The 18,930-nt window shown below is 33.7% G+C and overlaps 1 protein-coding gene across 22 annotated transcripts in view; it reads right to left on the minus strand.

Annotated features, from left to right (window-relative positions):
- Positions 1-12,337: 12,337 nt before the first annotated feature.
- The window catches only part of dati (datilografo), a 100,484-nt gene continuing 93,891 nt past the window's right edge, over positions 12,338-18,930 (minus strand). For 21 of the 22 annotated variants that reach the window (XM_053763091.1, XM_053763080.1, XM_053763087.1 and 18 more), the window contains one exon: positions 12,338-18,177. In XM_053763091.1, coding sequence (XP_053619066.1) covers positions 17,294-18,177 — 884 coding nt within the window. In that variant the 3' untranslated portion in view covers positions 12,338-17,293. The remainder of the gene's footprint in view (positions 18,178-18,930) is intronic. The other variant, XM_053763075.1, reaches the window with a different exon arrangement.

Here is an 18,930-nt window from a genome sequence, read left to right on the forward strand (position 1 = left end):
TTTACACGTGAACAGTAAAATTTGGGTGTAACCTTTCCCGTACTAAAACCGTAACATGATATCATGATTAAATAAAAGCGTATTTTCATCCCTATTTAATATATTTACCTTTTATAGATGTCCCACTGTCGCGTCTATCCGTATAAACGCTTTAAACTCAAAAACTACCAAACGGATTTTTTTACGGTTTTTATCAATAGATAGAGTAATTCCTGAGGAAGGTTTAGGTGTAATTATAATTTATTTTAAAAAATTGAGTCGATGAAATAAATACCTATCCTAATTTGGTCTGACTAATAACTATCCTAAACTTAATAAGTACTTAAGTTTATTTTGTTACCATTTTACACTCTATCTTCTTGAATGTTTGCATACATATAGATAGTTTGAAGTGCGGAGAAGGACATAGGACACCTAACATCTCGGAAAAATACCTATCGGTTCCCGTGGGAAATTCACACATGCGAAGTCGCAGGTAAGAACTAGTAAAGGTAAATGTCCACTGTACTCTATTCCAACTAAGCGAAATTGTTCCTAATAACCACATCAGTGCATGGATGCATGGATGGGTTGTGGAGCCTCGAAAGCCGGGATCAGCGTAAAAAACCATAAAAATTTTGAACATACATACAGCTGTGATTTTACAACCGCCCGCTTGCCTCACGTCAACCCTTCTTCAGAATGCTGTAATTTCAAATAAAAAAATCAAAGTAATTACTTTTTAAACAGATAAGATCTTTCAATTGAATGAAATTACTTAAATACAGTATATTAAGTATCACTTAAGCTATCTTATATCATAATGCTAGTCATAAATCATGGCCAGTCAAAGCTTAACAACTTATTTTCAACAAGTTAGCAATTTTACAAAGGATATAAAGATGGACAGATATACAGAACGACTGGGAAATTATAATATGAAAAGTCTTTAAGACTTAACTAGGCATGATAAAATAATTGTAACATCGTAAAATTAATTGATGGCTTTTACGGAGAGATTATTGTTTTAGATATATATTTCGATGTAATAAAGATATTCATATCTAATATTGTAATTATGCTCAAGTTTGCATACATGTAGATTGAAGTATGGGGGAAGGACAAAGGCTACCTTTCAATCCAGAAAAATAACAAGTTCCCGTGAAAAAATTACGCGGACGACATAGCGTATCTATAATTCTAGAAGTATATTATACCTATTGGAAGTATATAGTACCTATATCTATATATAAATAACTCTTAAGTTACTGAGTGACTGACTGACTGACTGCCAACGCACACCCGAAACCACTGGGCGTAGAAAGCTGAAATTTGGCGTGTAGGTTCCTAGGAGAGCAATAAGAAGGGATTTCCTGAAGTTCCCACGGGAAACGGATTTTTACTCGCATACGAAGTTGGGGACAAAAGCTAGTAACATATGCACCAATAGACATGGCACCCATAGCCACACAGAGAGTAGGTACAGCGCGCGTTTTTTTTACATCTATAATAGGGCCGTTGGAAAACTGTATATATTATTAAACTGTGGTATTAGGTATAATAATTATCTGTGGTAGTTTCTTTTCATGTTTAAACTTAACCAAGTCTGATTGGCACTTTTTCAGTTTATTATCATTGCTATCGTAATAATTATATTTTTTTTTGACGTGACGACCATAAACAAACTTTTATATCTCTTATACATTTATGGTGCTATTAAAACATTTATTATAGTATTTATTTATATTAATAAATAAATAATAAATAAATATATTAGGACGAATCACACAGATTGAGCTAGCCCCAAAGCAAGTTCGAGACTTGTGTCATGGGATACTAACTCAACGATACTATATTTTATAACAAATACATATATAGATAAACATCCAAGACCCGGGCCAATCAGAAAAAGATCATTTTCCATCATGACCCGACCGGGAATCGAACCCGGGACCTCACGGTTCAGTGGCAAGAACTTTACCACTGCGCCACCGAGGTCGACGAATAATAATAATGAAGACTAAAATCTAGAATAAGACATTTATTAATTGTAAGCGGAGGAATTATAAATAAATATATGTTATGTGAAGAAAAATTATAGAAATTGCTAACAAGATCTCGTGCAATTGTTTTAATTATTTGCTTGTAATTATCTTTTAAACAATACGCATTACATAAATCGGAATAACTAGATGTAATAGAAGTGGCGTTGTTATTTCGCCATTCACCCTTTATTAATAGATAAAAATATTTACTTCACAAAATATTTTCCTACGTTATATGTGTTTCGTAATGCCTCTTTAATGAAATGTTTCCTTGAAAAAATCCTTTTTTTTTCGACGAAAATTCTCAGAGAGACATTTTGCGCAACATTTGCGAACAAGCCTCGCTATTGCGAATAGCACATATTCTTTGTTTTCTTTCGAATTTGGATTTTTATAATAAATGTACTATTTTATCTTTAAGTGCCTATTACGCTTTTACCACCTGCGCAATGTCAGATGGATGACAGGACTCATGGAGGCTACTTTGCCACTAGTATGAACATTCACAGTAAATGCCACGCCACACTAAAGAATCCTCTGAATTTGTTACTGGAAAATTATTTCACGATCGATAATGGATGAGAAATAATAACATTTTCAAGAAATAATAATAAAAATACAAGTTTTTTTTTTGCTAAATCGATTAAAAACCTAATTTTAAGACAATGTTTAATTTTTATCAGCATGGTAATGAAAAAAATTGCTTAGCATTTTTTTTATTTCTATGCCATTTACATGGAAATAAAAAATTAGCTAAGTAATATTCTTTGTTCATTTTGCAACATTGTATGCTATACGTGGCTATAGTGTAGTGTATGCAGTCGCATTGAAACAGTAATGAAAAAGCGATTGCTATCACATTTAAATCGACATAACATTCTTAGTAGCAAACAATTTGGATATCAACAGGGTAAAGGTACTAAGGATGCAATTGATAACCTGATTGGAGAGGTTACAAAAAGGCTCAATGATAAAAATAAAGTGGCTGGTTTATTCCTTGATCTTAGTTCCGCGTTCGATGCAGTTGATCATGGGATATTGATAAATAAACTCGAGCATCTAGGAATAAGAGGAAAGAGACTAGATCTATTTCGTTCTTATCTAACAAATAGGAAACAGTTTGTTGAAATGAAGGACATAGAAGATGGACGTGAAAGAACAGTCAAATCAAAAACTGAAGTAATTAAAAGGGGTGTCCCACAAGGATCTATTCTAGGACCAATATTATTTATTATTTTTACTAATGATTTAATCTACTATATAAATAAATGTATACCTGACATAGAAATAATTAATTTTGCCGATGACACAAATGCTATAATACACGATAATGACATTAATAATTTAAACATTAAGATAAACAAGGCTTTAAAAGCTTTTCATGTATGGTTTGACAACAACAATTTAATGATAAATGACAGTAAAACCAAAGTGATATTATTTAAATCTACAAGTAGAAATAATTCCAATTTAGACATAAAATTTAATGATAGGCAAATTGACTTAGTGGACAATGTGAAATTTTTGGGCACGTATATTGATGAATTCTTAAATTGGAAGAAAGAGTTGTCGTCAGTTGAAAGTGCTCTTTCATCAGCCTCTTTTGCTTTACGTAGCCTTCGTGAAGAAATTAGTATGGAGAAGCTCAAAATGGTATATTTTGCGTTAGTTGAGTCCAGGCTTCGCTATAGCATAAAATACTGGGGACAAAGCTATGACTATAATATAAATAGAGCTTTTGTATCTCAAAAGCGGGCTATACGCGCTATGGTACGAATATCACCACAAGATTCTTGTAAACCACATTTTAAAAAGTTGGGAATACTAACGGTACCTGGTCTGTATTTGCTTGTGGTCTTAACTGATTTTAAAAAACAGCTACCTCAACTAGAAACGGAACAAGAAAAAATCGTACGTGAAGGAACCAGACGAAAACACTTCATTTCTAATATAATACCCAGTCTAAATGTTGTCAGGCATAGTCCGTACTATCAAGGGGTTAAATTATTTAATAGACTGCCAGTTGAATTTAGAGGAAATATCAGTTTTAATTTATTTAAAATCAAACTGAAAAATATGTTACTTGCCAAAAACATTTACGACATAGAGGATTTCTTCAACAAATAAAAAAAATTATTGCATATATCGAAGTTTTGTTAGATATTTTAAGTTTAATTGTATATTTTTTTGTAATTTTTATTTTGTATTCTATTTATATTCAAACACAATTATTATTGTTATATGAATAAATGATTTGATTGATTTGATTGATTGATTGCATACAACACATACACATAGTGGGGAGGAAGTGAATATAGTCATATTCACTTCCTCCCCACTACTGTGATAATATGTCGTGGTGAGTGCGTAGCGCTGCGAGCGAGCGCTCAGTTGTTTACGGGACGGCGAGGCGCACGGACGTTGGAGCATCAGTAATGTGGTTGCGATGTACAGTTACGTACCAGGATGGGGTACGTAACCTCGCTAGTATTCTACAGGTAGGCATTTTTATTTATCTTTCTACGGTTCCTTGTTCAGTCATAAAGATTGGAGCCCCTGATCTGTTTCGTTACGTAATTTATTTTCTCTATTTAGCACAATCTTCGACATCCATAATTATAAAACCATTGACACACATAATATCCTTGACGACTTCAAGCCTGCACTTCCATTTGCTTTATAATTTCGAATTCAGCGATACTTACCTATGTAAACGTGTAAAATTATGTTGTCAAAGAAATTGCTCTACTTACATACCAGCAATTTATATGACAAATTGCTCAAATTAATCAGAGTAATTAATTTTCTAATAAAAAAAAAAATACTTTCATAATTTATCATAATAACTAGATTGTTGACGTAAATAAGAATAATGTTTTCAATAAATATCTCCTAACACATTTCTAGGATATAACAAAAAGGATAAGACAGCTAAGAGGCAACAATGCTGGTTGACGTACGGAACGCGGCCGGTCGTAAAACCTCAGCTGATTTTTCAGGGATCCCAACTAATATTTTAACGCGTTATCTACTCGACCACCAACCAATCTTCTTGAAATTTTGCATTACACCATAAATTTTTAATTATGCCAAAAAAATTAAAGGCTTGATATTAAAAACCCTATTAATACATGTGAGTAATCAAAATTTAATATTATCGTTTATCACCAAAGTTATTGAGGTTTGCGTTTATCCCAAAATATCAATGAATTTATGGACGTAGTTTGAAACTCCAATTATTCATAAGTCATAGTTTATCGCGTTCTCTCGCTCTCGCGTTCAATGACCCCGGCATAGGCAAAAAATAAATAAATAAATATGAATCGCCTTATCTAGTATACCTTTACTATGAAGCGTAGTAGTCAGGTGGCACACTCTTTAAGTATTATAACCAATTATTATAGATTTTCTTGGAAAAAATTTGTATTTCGATTTTTTTTTTGTGTTGACTATGCACATATTATCAGTAATAGCTACTGATAGCCCTATTTTATTTTTTGACATACTAATTAATAATTTATGGTGTATATGTATATAATTAAGAGTATGGAATGGGACATGACCACCTTTCATTCCGGAAAGAACTATTACTTCCATTCTATTATCCCATTTTAACACGAAGAAAAAACTGTTCCCTAGGGTAATTAGGCGGGCGAATCCGCGGGTAAACATCTTGTTGTTTTATAAGCCGACCCGAGCTGTCATAGCCGTGAATGCAACATGCAACCAAGACGAGAATACGCTCTCTCACTCGCCCAAGCATTTTAGAACATGCCGGCTATACGTTCAGCAGACAGTACACCAGAGTTGTCGGTTTCGACATACATTGCTGGTTCTACCTTGCGTTTAATAAAATCTCCCATACAAACTACGCAAACAGTTGCGGATTAAACCAATTGCCGCCAGTAGACAATTCAAAGTTATTTCGGTCTGGGGTTCTTTAATAAAAGGTCATTCATTCATGATTCCCGCACCGCAATCCAAATATAATTTCACAAGTACCTACCTAGTATAAAAAAGTGTTAGCAAATTCTGTATAAGAAATTTTTTTGGCCAAATTTGCCGACCCCCCTAAAATCTGCCGCCCTGGGCTCCAGCCTACTCAGCCTACTACAATACAACTAAATCAGCCATTGCTACGCAATGTACATTCATTCACGGGGACAAACAATCTATGCTCAATTTATCTATCAATGTCATTACTTGTATATAACTGGCGAGTTTTCCCTTACCGTAGGTACATACAATTATATCAAATACTAGCTTTTGCCCACAATTTTGTATGCGAGTACAAATCCGTTTCCCGTGGGAATTTCAGGAAATCCCTTCTTAGTGCTCCCCTACACTGTCCTAGGAAACTCCACACCAAATTTCAGCTGTCTACGCCCAATAATTTCGGCTGTGCGTTGACTGTCAGTCAGTCATTCAGTAACGCAAGAGTTTTATATATAGTATAGATTGCATAAAACTGAAAAATTCTTGCATATTATAAAAAGTCCACCTATCGCATCTGTCTATCTGTCTGTTATTGTTTTACCCAATTTATTATTGTTTTACCCGAGCGAAACCGGGGTAGGCCGCTAATATTACTACATGATAATAAGTAAAATTTCACAAATCATTACATAAAGGTGAGTAAGGCGATTCTTACTATTCTTCTCCAATAAACAACTAATCTCTCTCGAACAATCGCACGTATTAGAAATCTATGGGAACAGTTTTCTTAGAAATCTCATAATTACCGTGTTATTAACTATAATCGATATCATTATTGGTTCGTCTTCCACTTTCCACGCGTGCTAATTTTTGATGTTGAGGTTCAGCCACCTTCGCAATGGTCGGACACGGGATTGGTGACCAAAATTCATGTGCTTTCATGCAACTTGCAAAAAGTACGACGAATACATATATGGCTATGTCTTAGGTTTTTTAATTGTTGTCCACGCAGACGAAGTCGCCAGCAAAAACTACTTTTATAGAAATGTCGGTTAAAAAAAACCATCAAAACAAAAATGGCCATACATACAATAACCATCAGATCGTGTCACGCGAGCTTAATGTGGCAAAAGATAGCATTCAACTGCAAATTATATATGTTAATTATAAATGATAATATAACGAAACTGCGTAACGGGACTTTTAGGGGTCCGCGGCTATAGAAAGAACCTTTAAGTATCGCTGTACGACAAGACCTATTCACAGAACGTTGTAATGTTCTTACTAATATTTTAAATATGAAAGTTTGCATTTTGTATGCATGTAGTTAAAGATCCTCCTGGAAATTAGGCTACTTTTTTTCGAAAATCAACCCCAAGAATACTATAATGGAAGGGTGAAAGATTTATGAATTGACAAAAGATTATGTTGAATTTATATGGCGTGTGGTTTTCCATCCTCCTGAGTCATATAGCCTAGACAAAAATGAAATTTCCACGTAGCTAGCTGGATTATTTAGTAATTCTTCTCACAGGCAGCTATGAGAAGAATCTCCTGTTTATCATCTTCATCATGCATTTAATAACGTCGTTCTTGTAGGTGGAGCTGCTTCAAAGAGCATTCTAAGATCAGTTGAAAGAAAAGGCAAGTGTTGTGTCGTATAGGAAGGTAAAATCGATGTGCAGAGGGTAGATAGAAATAAAGGCTCCTCCAGTTTATATACTGATCTTATAAAAAAATATCTTCTTCGTCCACCCCTTTTCCCACTTTATTTGGGGTCGGATTTAAACTAGTTTTATATAAAAAGTACACACACATACACACACACACTTCACATACAATACATATTTATTATACAATATAGTTGGTTTCTTTTCATTATTATTCACTTTATTCTAAGTAAAAAGTACAGAATTTATATAAGATAATAAGATTAGCTATAGTTTTAAAAGTGTTGTTGATTCTGTGATAAATAATAAAAAAGAAATAGTATTGTACAGAACCCACATCAAGAAAGCGAGTCGCTCTTGATACTTAATTAGCATCCTTTGCATAAATGTTGCAACTTGAAAATTTGAATATAATCTCTACAGAATGCAACTTCAACTGTTTGATTTATTTAGCGATGATATTTTCAACAATACCTGAGACTTCACCCGCGTGAATGTATTAAAACATCGCATCACTGTTGTCAGACAGAGAATGCAATATGCAACAGCAATAGCAGAGAATTTGCGGTGATTTCGGATAGCGATATTGTACCTTAAATAAATAATGTTGATTTTGATAGCTTGTTGTCTCAAGTTACTCACAAAATTCAGCGGTGTTTGTAAAATATTTATATCCCTCTCTCATTTGAGCGTGTTAAATTGTCGCTTGCATTCACGGCTGAGACACCTGGAAGCCCGGTGTTTAAAAATAAAACTTAAAATTTTGAAGATTTGCATGTTTTAAGACTTTCGTTACCTCTCAGCTGCTTCAAAACCGAAACATTGTTTTTTATATGGACTTCGGGCTTTGGGTGTCACAGCCAAGCATGCAACGGACTTTACATCATAACATAATTTCCTTAAGAACGAAACATGTATCTAAATATTCACATTAAACGAAAAAAAAACTGTATCTTTACCATAAAAAAAAAGATACGTTGCGACGCTCTGGTGCATGAAAAACCCGACGTGGTATGAAAATTGTACACAGTCTATCAGTCTATGTGAAAAAGGTGCAAAAAAACTTCATTTAAAGTGCTCTCTATGATAAAATAAGCACGCGATGGTAAACGGTTGTCTTAGTATGGACACGCTCTGGTGTTATATACTGGCTGTCCGCCCCGGCTTCACTCGGGTTCAATATTATACATGTTCTACTAATATTCTAAATGCGAATGTTTCATAACAATAAGTAATAAATATGCCTATATGGAAAAATCACAATGATTGACGACCTCGGTGGCGCAGTGGTAATGTTCTTGCCACTGAATCGAAAGGTCCCGGGTTCGAACCCCGGTCGGGTCATGATGGAAAATGATCTTTTATTCTTGGATGTTTATCCCATAACACAAGTCTCGAACTTACTTTGGGGCTAGCTCAATCTGTGTGATTTGTCCTAAATATATATTTATTTATTGAGTTAGCCCCAAAGTATTAAGCCCCATATGTTATGGGATACTAACTCAACGATATTATATTCCGTAACACATACATATATAGATGAGCATCAGGTCCATCTGACCCAGGTCAATCTGAAACGGAACATTTTCCATGCGGCGTGTTGACCGATAGGCCACGGAGGTCGTCAAAGTTGTGAGGTGTGTGGGTGTGTGTGTGTGTGATGTGTGTATGTTTGTTACTCTTTTAACCAAAATCTATTCGACTAATATACATATCGTTGTTTCGAATATATGTATATTTAGTTATTTGTTTAGTGTCTGTGGCAATACAAATAAACGTTTTATTATGTGTATGAAGCATTAATCATTCAAACGTTTGTCTAAATGCCAAACTTCTTTAGACAAAAGAGTAAGAGAGAAAAAGAATATAGCGCTGTCCTGCGCCTGTCATAACCAGGTTAAACACAGAAGTGTTACGTTCTGAGTGGAGTAATTATGTTAAAGTCATATAGTGAAACTAGTTCTTGTCTTTGTTAAAATTAGAAAAATTGTAACGACAGCACGGCCGCGGCGGTCGATAAGCTTTGCGAAACACTTGCTATACATACGTAGGGACGTGTCCACATTAAGATGACGCGGACGGCGCTCACACCAATGATCTTCATATAATTTTTTTTTCACGCCAAGATTTATTTCTGTATTATATTAATTAAAATCGTTGGGAAAATTCACAACACGACACCGGGGTACATGCGATATGTAAACTATTACTGTAATTAAATATTTCAATAATAATATAATATTAATGCTAATATTTTTACATATCTTACTTTTGCCTACGTTTTATTATTTAAATAATATAATAAGTATCATTTCATTGGTGTACATACACTCATACACCTACCTACCTATATCCTTTGGCGGGAGACCTCTCTCACATTCATCTGAGCGCGTTCCCAGTTGCTTCCAGCCGTTGAGTGTCGGAGCCCAGGGTCCGATATCCTGTTTTTCCGTTTCCACTTCGCTCGGTCGTCGGTATCCCTAGTTGTCAGACCATTGTCACGCGTATCATCCTAACGTCAAGCCAACATCAATCCAGCATTTTTTGAGTTTGCCCCGTCATCAACGGCCAGGCGGGAGCTGCATAGCCAGATATTTGTTCCCTACGTAATTTGCCGGTCTACGTAAGACGTGACCGGAGATCTACATGACATAAAAATTTAGCAACCAAGCGTTATGCCAGCTCCACACTATCGCCGAACTCGGACACATGCCGACGCGAATGCGTGAACAAACGTTATAGGTACCATGTTTCCATGAGCGCTTCTATTTTTGTTACAATGAAAAACCAGACATATATGTCGAAGAGACGTGCTCCATGGCTCAGTCAATTGCTGATTCTTTCGGCTCACACTGTCGCAGAACTTACGCCATAGTATGAGCCGGCATAAAATTTCCTGTTTGGTCAAAAGCGCCATCTTGTTTTATTGTATTGTAATAATAAACAACGCCATCTATACAATTACTGTAGTATTAATATATAAATCATAGTACACAAAAGTATATGCGCCAAGTAGATTTTTTGTGCACTTTTTATGAAACCTGTTTATGTCGTAGTTCTTATGCTGGACGCTAGATGTCACTATAAAAACTATTGTGTAATTCTTCCGGCTCTACACTGTGGTTGAACAGTTTGTCAAACTTTAGCGGATTCATTGCGATAAAAAATATCACCACACACACAGGAATAAATAGCATGGACAGCTAATCCTAAAGAGGGTTGACGTCGGGCAGGCCGGTCGTAAAATGACACCAAATTCTTTAAAAATTTATATTATTTTAAAGTGGCCCCTGGGCTTCATAGCTTCAGACGCGTGTGTACGCACACACATAAATAGATTAGAGAAATATATATTATTAGCGGCAAATCCCGGCTTCACTCGGGTAAAACCATAAAACCATAAAGAATAACCTCAACGTTCCTAGAGAATCACTCTATCTAGTCGTTATTTTGTCATGAGAAATTGACAGAATTGTGCAGTTTCAAGTTCAGTTTCAAGCAGTGCAAGTATTGACGGAGTAATTCGACCTACTAATTACATGCGTCGAACATCAACGCATGTCAGTGTCAAAACCTATAGAAAATAAAGGAGTCGTGTGTCGTCACAACGCAGCAATGGGACTAGCTCCACGGTCACAGTAAAAATTATGGTCACATAGATCCTAGAATCAAATTGGATTTTTAAACGAAAACTATTAAGAATAGTAAACTAAAAGAAAAGAAAGAAAAAAATGTTTATTTCCACCATAATTCAGATTACAACAGTTCAGTATGTAATTTCTGCGTTATCCTGTCAACGTGACTGAAGACGAAGCGGCGCAACGGATCAATGGGGCGACTCTAATTAGAATCTTTTTGCCTGTGGGTGTTATAAGCAAATTTACAAACTGATTCGATCGATCGATCCGTATAGTTTTTTTTTTACAGTGATTTTTTTGTAAATTCTCCGCAATTTTCAGAATAATTGGCAGAAAACTGACGAAGCGAACTTCAAATGCGTGAGAGTTTGGCCCCAGGCTCACATTCCATTTGAAAAAAAAAAACTTATACTTATACTAAACTACTTATTTATTAAATTGGACTTACAAATAGACGTTTTTTTAGTTGGTAAAAAAAACTTAAACTTCGCTACTCGACAACAGATGTCGCTACGCGTTATTATTCGCCTCTTAATTTTTTTAAACTTGTAAACTTACTTGGCTCGAAAATACCACAAATAATTATTATGATCTAGGTACTTTATACTTTTATGTTTTGTTCAGTCACGCTGCACTGGGCGGAAGCGCTGAAAACAGAATCATGACCGAATTTTGTAATGTCTGCAATTCATTTTTTAATTCAACCATTTTTCTTACAACATTTTGGGAACGAGACACATACTTGGTTGGCTTTACCATCGTAAGTCTGTAGCCAACCATGGCAAGTGAAAACAAACACTTGAAATTTATTCGTATAAAATTTCACAGCCCACTTTTTTAATATAAAACTTTCAAAGGCTGCCTCTCACAAGTAGATGTTTTATGTATTCATTTAATATTTTAAGACTCGGTTGTAACAATAAAGTTTGTCACTTTAACCTGTACGCAGCCGCCGATTACCTTTATCAATAAAATTGACGGATCGTAATGACAGCGCGGCAGCAGCGGCCGATACGCTCTCAGGAACACCCCTTTTAATTATTAAAGGAAAGAAAAACGCTCATATGAATCATCATTTTTATTTTTTAAAATAATTATAGCTAACCGTTCCGGCATAGTAAGTTGCTATCTCAGTTAATGACACAATAAGCATTTACTGTCGTTAAAAATAATAATATTTATGTCACAATAATAAAATCAAGGTTAATTTGTTCAATAACTGTAAAATTAATAATAACCTTAACATAAATCAACACTAAATTATTTATTACATAGCAGTTCAAATCCTGACTACACGTCGAGTACAAAAAAAATAACTTTTATAAAAATATAATATTTAATAAACACATTGATGTTTTAAACCTAATAAAAATAATTAAAACATGGCATCGGTTCTTATAAATTGCTAAATAATAATAACTTAACGTAAATAACTCTATACATTACAAAAATAAAATGAATTAAAAACAATAAACCGATAATGCCAACTATTCATTTGCGAAAGAATTATTCCAACGTTTATTGTTTTCCTCCTAAACATCAATAAGGTACATTATAATAATCACATCACATTCCTAATGTTTATATACAAGTTTAATTTTAAATACATGCCAAACGCGAATTTTGACTTTTCTATGAGTAAATTTAAATCTACCGCCGCTAAACATTATGAAATTTTACATTATTTTTATATACGCCAAAAAGGTACTTTTTAAAATTTTTACAATTATCAATTTCAAATCTCCTTTTCAATTTACATTCCCATTGAATTATTATGTAATGTGTTTACCTATAATGTTTTGGTTTTATTTCAATAATTCATTTTTTGAATATAAATGAAATTCCACAATAAGTTTACAAGTCTTTGATTACAGATAAATTGGAACGAATCACAATGAAACGGGCAGTAGCTAAGTCTAGATTTCAATTAACTTATTTGTAACCAAAACCTTGTAAATTCTTAGATAAGACTAGAAAATACACCAATTGAAAAGATTAAGTAAATTAAAAAGTACAATTTTATAAAAGATACTGGTATAAATTTAGCAAAAGTTTGGTATAAAAATAATACGTTTCGTTAACAGCAAATGCCATGTGTGAAATTACAGAGCTTAGGCATTACAATAACATAGACGAAAAGTACGCACTGTTAGTTAGTTTTTTTTATTTTTTTTGTAATACCAATCACATGTTTTGTAGATCCACATTTTCGCAAAGACAAAAAGTTTTACAAAATATTATTCTTATCTAAAAATGGATATGACTACAGGGATACACATTCCCATGAAACACCAATATAATAGACCTATGACATTTAAGTACTATTAAGTACACGGATTTTTTTTTGTATTTATTGGTTTTTATTTCGTTGTACACTACAACATAACATAGACCAAATATTTGACAAATCGGAAATTTGCTTGATCTATGTCATGTGAAGACCCATTCATAAAAGTACACAGGAATTGCAGTTTTATAAATGAGCGCTATAGTATTACATTACATTAATTATACTAACTTACAATACGATACATGAAATACCTACTATGTGAGATATAATTGAAAACCTGGCTATCTTGACTATCTTAAAATACGTATGAGTATGTATATATTTGACTAAATATTTAAAAAAACAAGCGAAAATACATTAAATGTAAAACGACCAAGCGCAAAAATTAAAACTTCAACATTCAATGAGGATGTGTAATTAAAATTAACAGCAAGTTATTTTAAAAACTTAACAATGAACATTATAAATTGTCCACTACACAAGTTTTGCAGATTTGTGTAGTTTTCGGCTGTCATACACAATTTACAATGTTATATTTAACTTTAAAATAAGAAATGTAATGTAACCGCATGTGTTTTTAGCGATTTTAAAAATATTTCATTCACGTGAAATCAGCTGGTTTTGATTCATTGCTCTTGTTAGAAGAGTGTATAGTATGCTTGAGTTCAGAGAGCAACTATAATTTTAACGAATTTTCCTATTAACTTAACGAATCAACAAAAATATTTAACCATAATCATTAATTAGCCAATTAAACTACAACGTTGAAAGTGTCATATCCATTTTTATATAAGAATAAAACCAACAGCACATTCTAAGAGAAATGGTAAATGTGATGACATCTAGACCACATTCCAAAGGTTGTCAACTGAATCCTGTTCTATTGTAACTATTCAACTATTCTAAAGAAAACTCTGACTGGAAGTCACAAATTTCTCTAAATTAGTACCTGAGCGACGAGAAAAATCGCCAGTTTATCAATAATTAGGCTTTATATTAATTTTAATGTACACAGCTTATCTACGGAATTTTCCAGTGTAAAATAAATGTAGAAAAAATTTCCATATTTTTTTTTCAACATTAAAAAATGTGTCCGTCAAAAACTTAAATTAAACCTCTGACAACTCGCAGACACGACCTGTTTTTTTTAATAACTATTCCATTTCGATGATCACAGAAAATACGATTAGATTTACATTTGTGCGCGCGCCGATACAGACTAATATTCTACGTTGAGTATTTTTTAAAATTCTATTCGAAAAATCTTACATCAAACTTTCGATTTTGAAAATACACCTTCCGACTAATTTTTTACAAACATTTCTTTTTACATAAGTAGCTCGCGCATAAATGTAAATATTTTATTCCACTTGAACACTTTCTTGGAAACGTAACTTTCGATCTAAATATCTAATGTTAGGATTCACGATCCGTGCTTTTAGATTTGTACAACTCGATCCGAGTTCAGTTCCCTAACACGATGGTTTATTATTTATAACTTTAAAAATACCAAACGTCAATAATTTTTTCCTTCTACTAAGACCTAAATTTAAAACAATACCATTTATACAATATTCATAGGAACTTCTTTTGTTGTTACATTAAATTTATTTATATATTAATTTATGAGGACATTTTTTTTACATTAATAGCGATCCGTTCACTTTGAATTTTCATTGCAGTTGTCGAAAATATGTCAATTATAATATGTCAGTCGAAAATTTCAGTGAGATATCCAATAGGAGTTTTCACGTTTCCCAGAAAACTTAAACTTCGAGTAACCTTCGCGTCTCGATGGAACTGTCCTTTTCGCACCATAAAAATATAATAAAAATTGCCGAAATGTTTTGTATTTTTAAATAAAGTACATTAACCACAAAAGAAACAATGAAATAAACATTCATTCACAAAAAAAATGTCACGACAAAAATTATAACGAATTTTTGGGCTATTGCATTGTATTTTTTTATTTTTATCAATTACATCGGCGTTGCGCGACTGTCAATACACAATTGTATTAAGTGTATCATTTATATTCGCGCATATACCGACAATAATTCAAGATTGAAACAATTACGTACATTAAAATTCAGCTTATTATACCTTACCTATTTTACGATTACACGTAGAATACTGCAATTTGTGTGTATATGCGAATTCAATTGAAACATTCAATTATACACACATATTGCCACTTATTTATAATACATGATGATAATATTAAAAGAATTAATATTCGGCAACACTTGACATTCTTATTATCGAATTGCAAAATAGTTTATTAAAAAAATAAATGAACTATTCTGCAATTTGTGTGTACTATGAAACTATTGCAAAGGCAACTGGCGCATTCTAGACGCCTGATTGGTTTGTGGTAAGCATTATGCTTATAATCGACCATTAAAATGATTCGTTGGGCTATTGTTTGTTAAGCTTGTTATGTGAAATGAAAAATAAATGAAGTATTTGGGCTATTACGTTAACATCCGTGTTGAAAGAATGTCTCGTGTATGTTTTTCTATTTAGTTGGTAATGTCGATGTGTATTTCAATAAATACAGACGATAAATTCCTTCGACGTCTCTGTACGTTGTCCTTTATCGGTATTATGATCGTGTTGTGAAAAATCGCTATTCGTTTCCATAAACAATTTCCTTAATATATCGATTAGTTTATTTACAGAAATGAAAAAGAATAAGTAACTGCAGTCTTCTGAAAAAAATTAAAATAATTTTATATACAACTATACAAATGTAAATATATTTTTTTGTTAAAATAAAAATAATGTTTTTATTTTTTATAAAATAAAGTTGTTATTTTAATGTTTGAACAGAAGCATAATATTACGTACGGTGTTATACGTATGTATATAACTACATTTAAAAGCTAATATGGCATTTAGTTTAAATAAATATAACGCCAAGTGAAAAGTCAGTGATTTTAAGAAACAAAAAAAAAAAACTTGTCAACAAATTTTTCATTTAAAAAAATAAAATAGAATATCGTTTGTGCGTTCAAAACGTGACTAGCATAAGACGTGTTATTGCGTGAAAGAAGTAAAACAAAAATATTAATTATATATTAATAATAACCCTTAATGCAACTAAATATTGCCTATCGCTAAATGCGATATCGTGCTAGTTTGGCACATTCAAATTTAAACTAAGAAATACACTGCTCTGCTATAGCTAATAAAAATAAATATTATTTTATATAAATCTAATAAAATAACACACGATGAAAACCAAACAAATTGAAGAATGCACTGCGTTATCTGTTGTCTACACCTAATTTTTTTTTTTAAATTTTACTTGTTCGGGCGAGTGTTTGTTCCAATTTTATTTTATTTCCATTGAACTATTTTAGGTAATCTTTAATATTTACAACAATTTCTTTTCAACTATTTCCGTTTATTTACAATAGTTAGTCCTATCTAATATTTAATTTAGGCTGAAATCATAATAATGATCCGAATATAGAGATTACTAATCAGAGACGATTTCATCAAGAAATCAATTTTGTTTTTGTTCAGAAAAATGTTTTGCTACACTATTTACTAGATCAACCCGATCCATTGAAGGATAGCTATCGAAATTATTTAATTTCACTTACATAATAATAATTTATCGCTCATACCGAAAAGCTTAGAATGAGTGAATTTATTTATATTCTTCAACGAATCAGGCTTTAACGATTTTTTTGCCGAAATCGTGTCGGATTAGTAATAATTGAATTTTCATGGCTGAGGGTTCTGCTGGAGCTGGACAGCTTGCTGGGCGGCTTGCTGTGCGGCCTGCGCGGCCTGCATGTGCTGCTGCTGCGCCGCCTGCGCCGCCTGTTGAGCTGCGGCCGCCTGCTGCGCCGCCTGCGCCGCATGCTGCGCCGGCGACGGCAAATTGAAGCCCAGCATTCGTGGATCGTGCAACCGTAGCGCTTGCTCCAACCTCTGCTCTTGAGCGATTCTAAACGCCTCAACTAGTTCCGGAGATAACTGCCCGCTCGCATCATTGGGAGGTTGAGGGGGGAACCCTCCGTTATGTCTCAAAGGACTCGCTTCATTCGTTCGCGCGGCCGCCGCCTGGGAAACAGCTAGACGTAAGGCTTCAGCCTGACTTCGTAATAAAGCTTCAGCTTGTTGGATTCTTAAGGCTGCTTCGGCTGGTGCTGGCGGGGTTTCCGCCGGGGGTTGAGCCGGAGGTGGTTCTCTAGCCAGTTGCTGTCTCATCGCGGAAACTAGATTAGCAGCAGCCACTTGGACCGCGCTGGCTCCCTCCCCGGGCTGCGCCATCATGTTGGCTGCCGCGGCGGCTATGGCTGCCACTCTTTCATCTCCATACGCTTGATGTCCATTGTTCGCTGATCGGAGCAAGTCTGTTAGCTTATTGACTGCTGCGCCGGCTTCTGATCCAGCAGATGAGGATAGGCGGCCATTGGATGACGAATCAGAATGTGCTGGAGAGGGAGGTGCGAGGTTGAGGAGACCGGAGCCCCCGGCTGAAGCTGAGACAGCTGCAAGGAGGTCTCTTTCTCGTCTCTCGGCTGCCGCCCTGGACAAGACGTACTGAGCCGCGAACTGGTGTTTCGGCTCCATTCTCATATGCTCCATGTGGGAGAGGAGACCTGGAAGTTTTGGTGTCATCTATAAATATTATCCATTAAAAAACAAATATTTTAAGTATTTGATTTTTTTTGTTATTTCATTACATCATATCATTTTATGTTCAATAAAAATAATAGAATTCCATGTTTTTATATTAGTTTTTATAGCATCTATAAATAATAAAAGTATAAGTGTAAATATGAATAAATGACCTTAAATGACCGCCGCTGTTAATGTCTACATCGATAATGAACAAAATCGCGAAATCAATATAAAAGAATGTATGACATTTTATAATTAAAGTGAGTTAAGAGCAAAGTTAAAAATAATATTGTGATGCAAATAATTTTTAATTCATACAGACGGGTTATGACGCTGTACCGGAAATATAACTTAAATACGTAAATATTAATTGGGTCAGACAGATTTCTACTCTAAACTAGGCCTGGCTGGAAAATTTATTATTATTTTTTAAAATTATTTTTCATTCCATCTGCAAAATTTTAAAACTACGCTTGTTATTCGATGTTATTGTCTTTGGTTTCGATGTTTTTTAAAGTCATGATTATTGAATAGCTTGCGAGATTAATATGCGTTTCAAAAACTTTTTTATATATATCTTGTTTAATAGTCGTTTCGTATAGCGAGGTAAAATCTATGGCAGAAAACTGAGTAGAATGGAAAGTACATGTAAGCAACAACATAGACAAGAACCTTGTTTTTTAATTTATTGAAGATTGAAGAACATCTTGTTTAATCTTCTGATTTGTATT

The sequence above is a fragment of the Plodia interpunctella genome, chromosome 23 (genome assembly GCF_027563975.2).
Source record: "Plodia interpunctella isolate USDA-ARS_2022_Savannah chromosome 23, ilPloInte3.2, whole genome shotgun sequence".
In the NCBI taxonomy this organism is placed as follows: Eukaryota; Metazoa; Arthropoda; class Insecta; order Lepidoptera; family Pyralidae; genus Plodia; species Plodia interpunctella.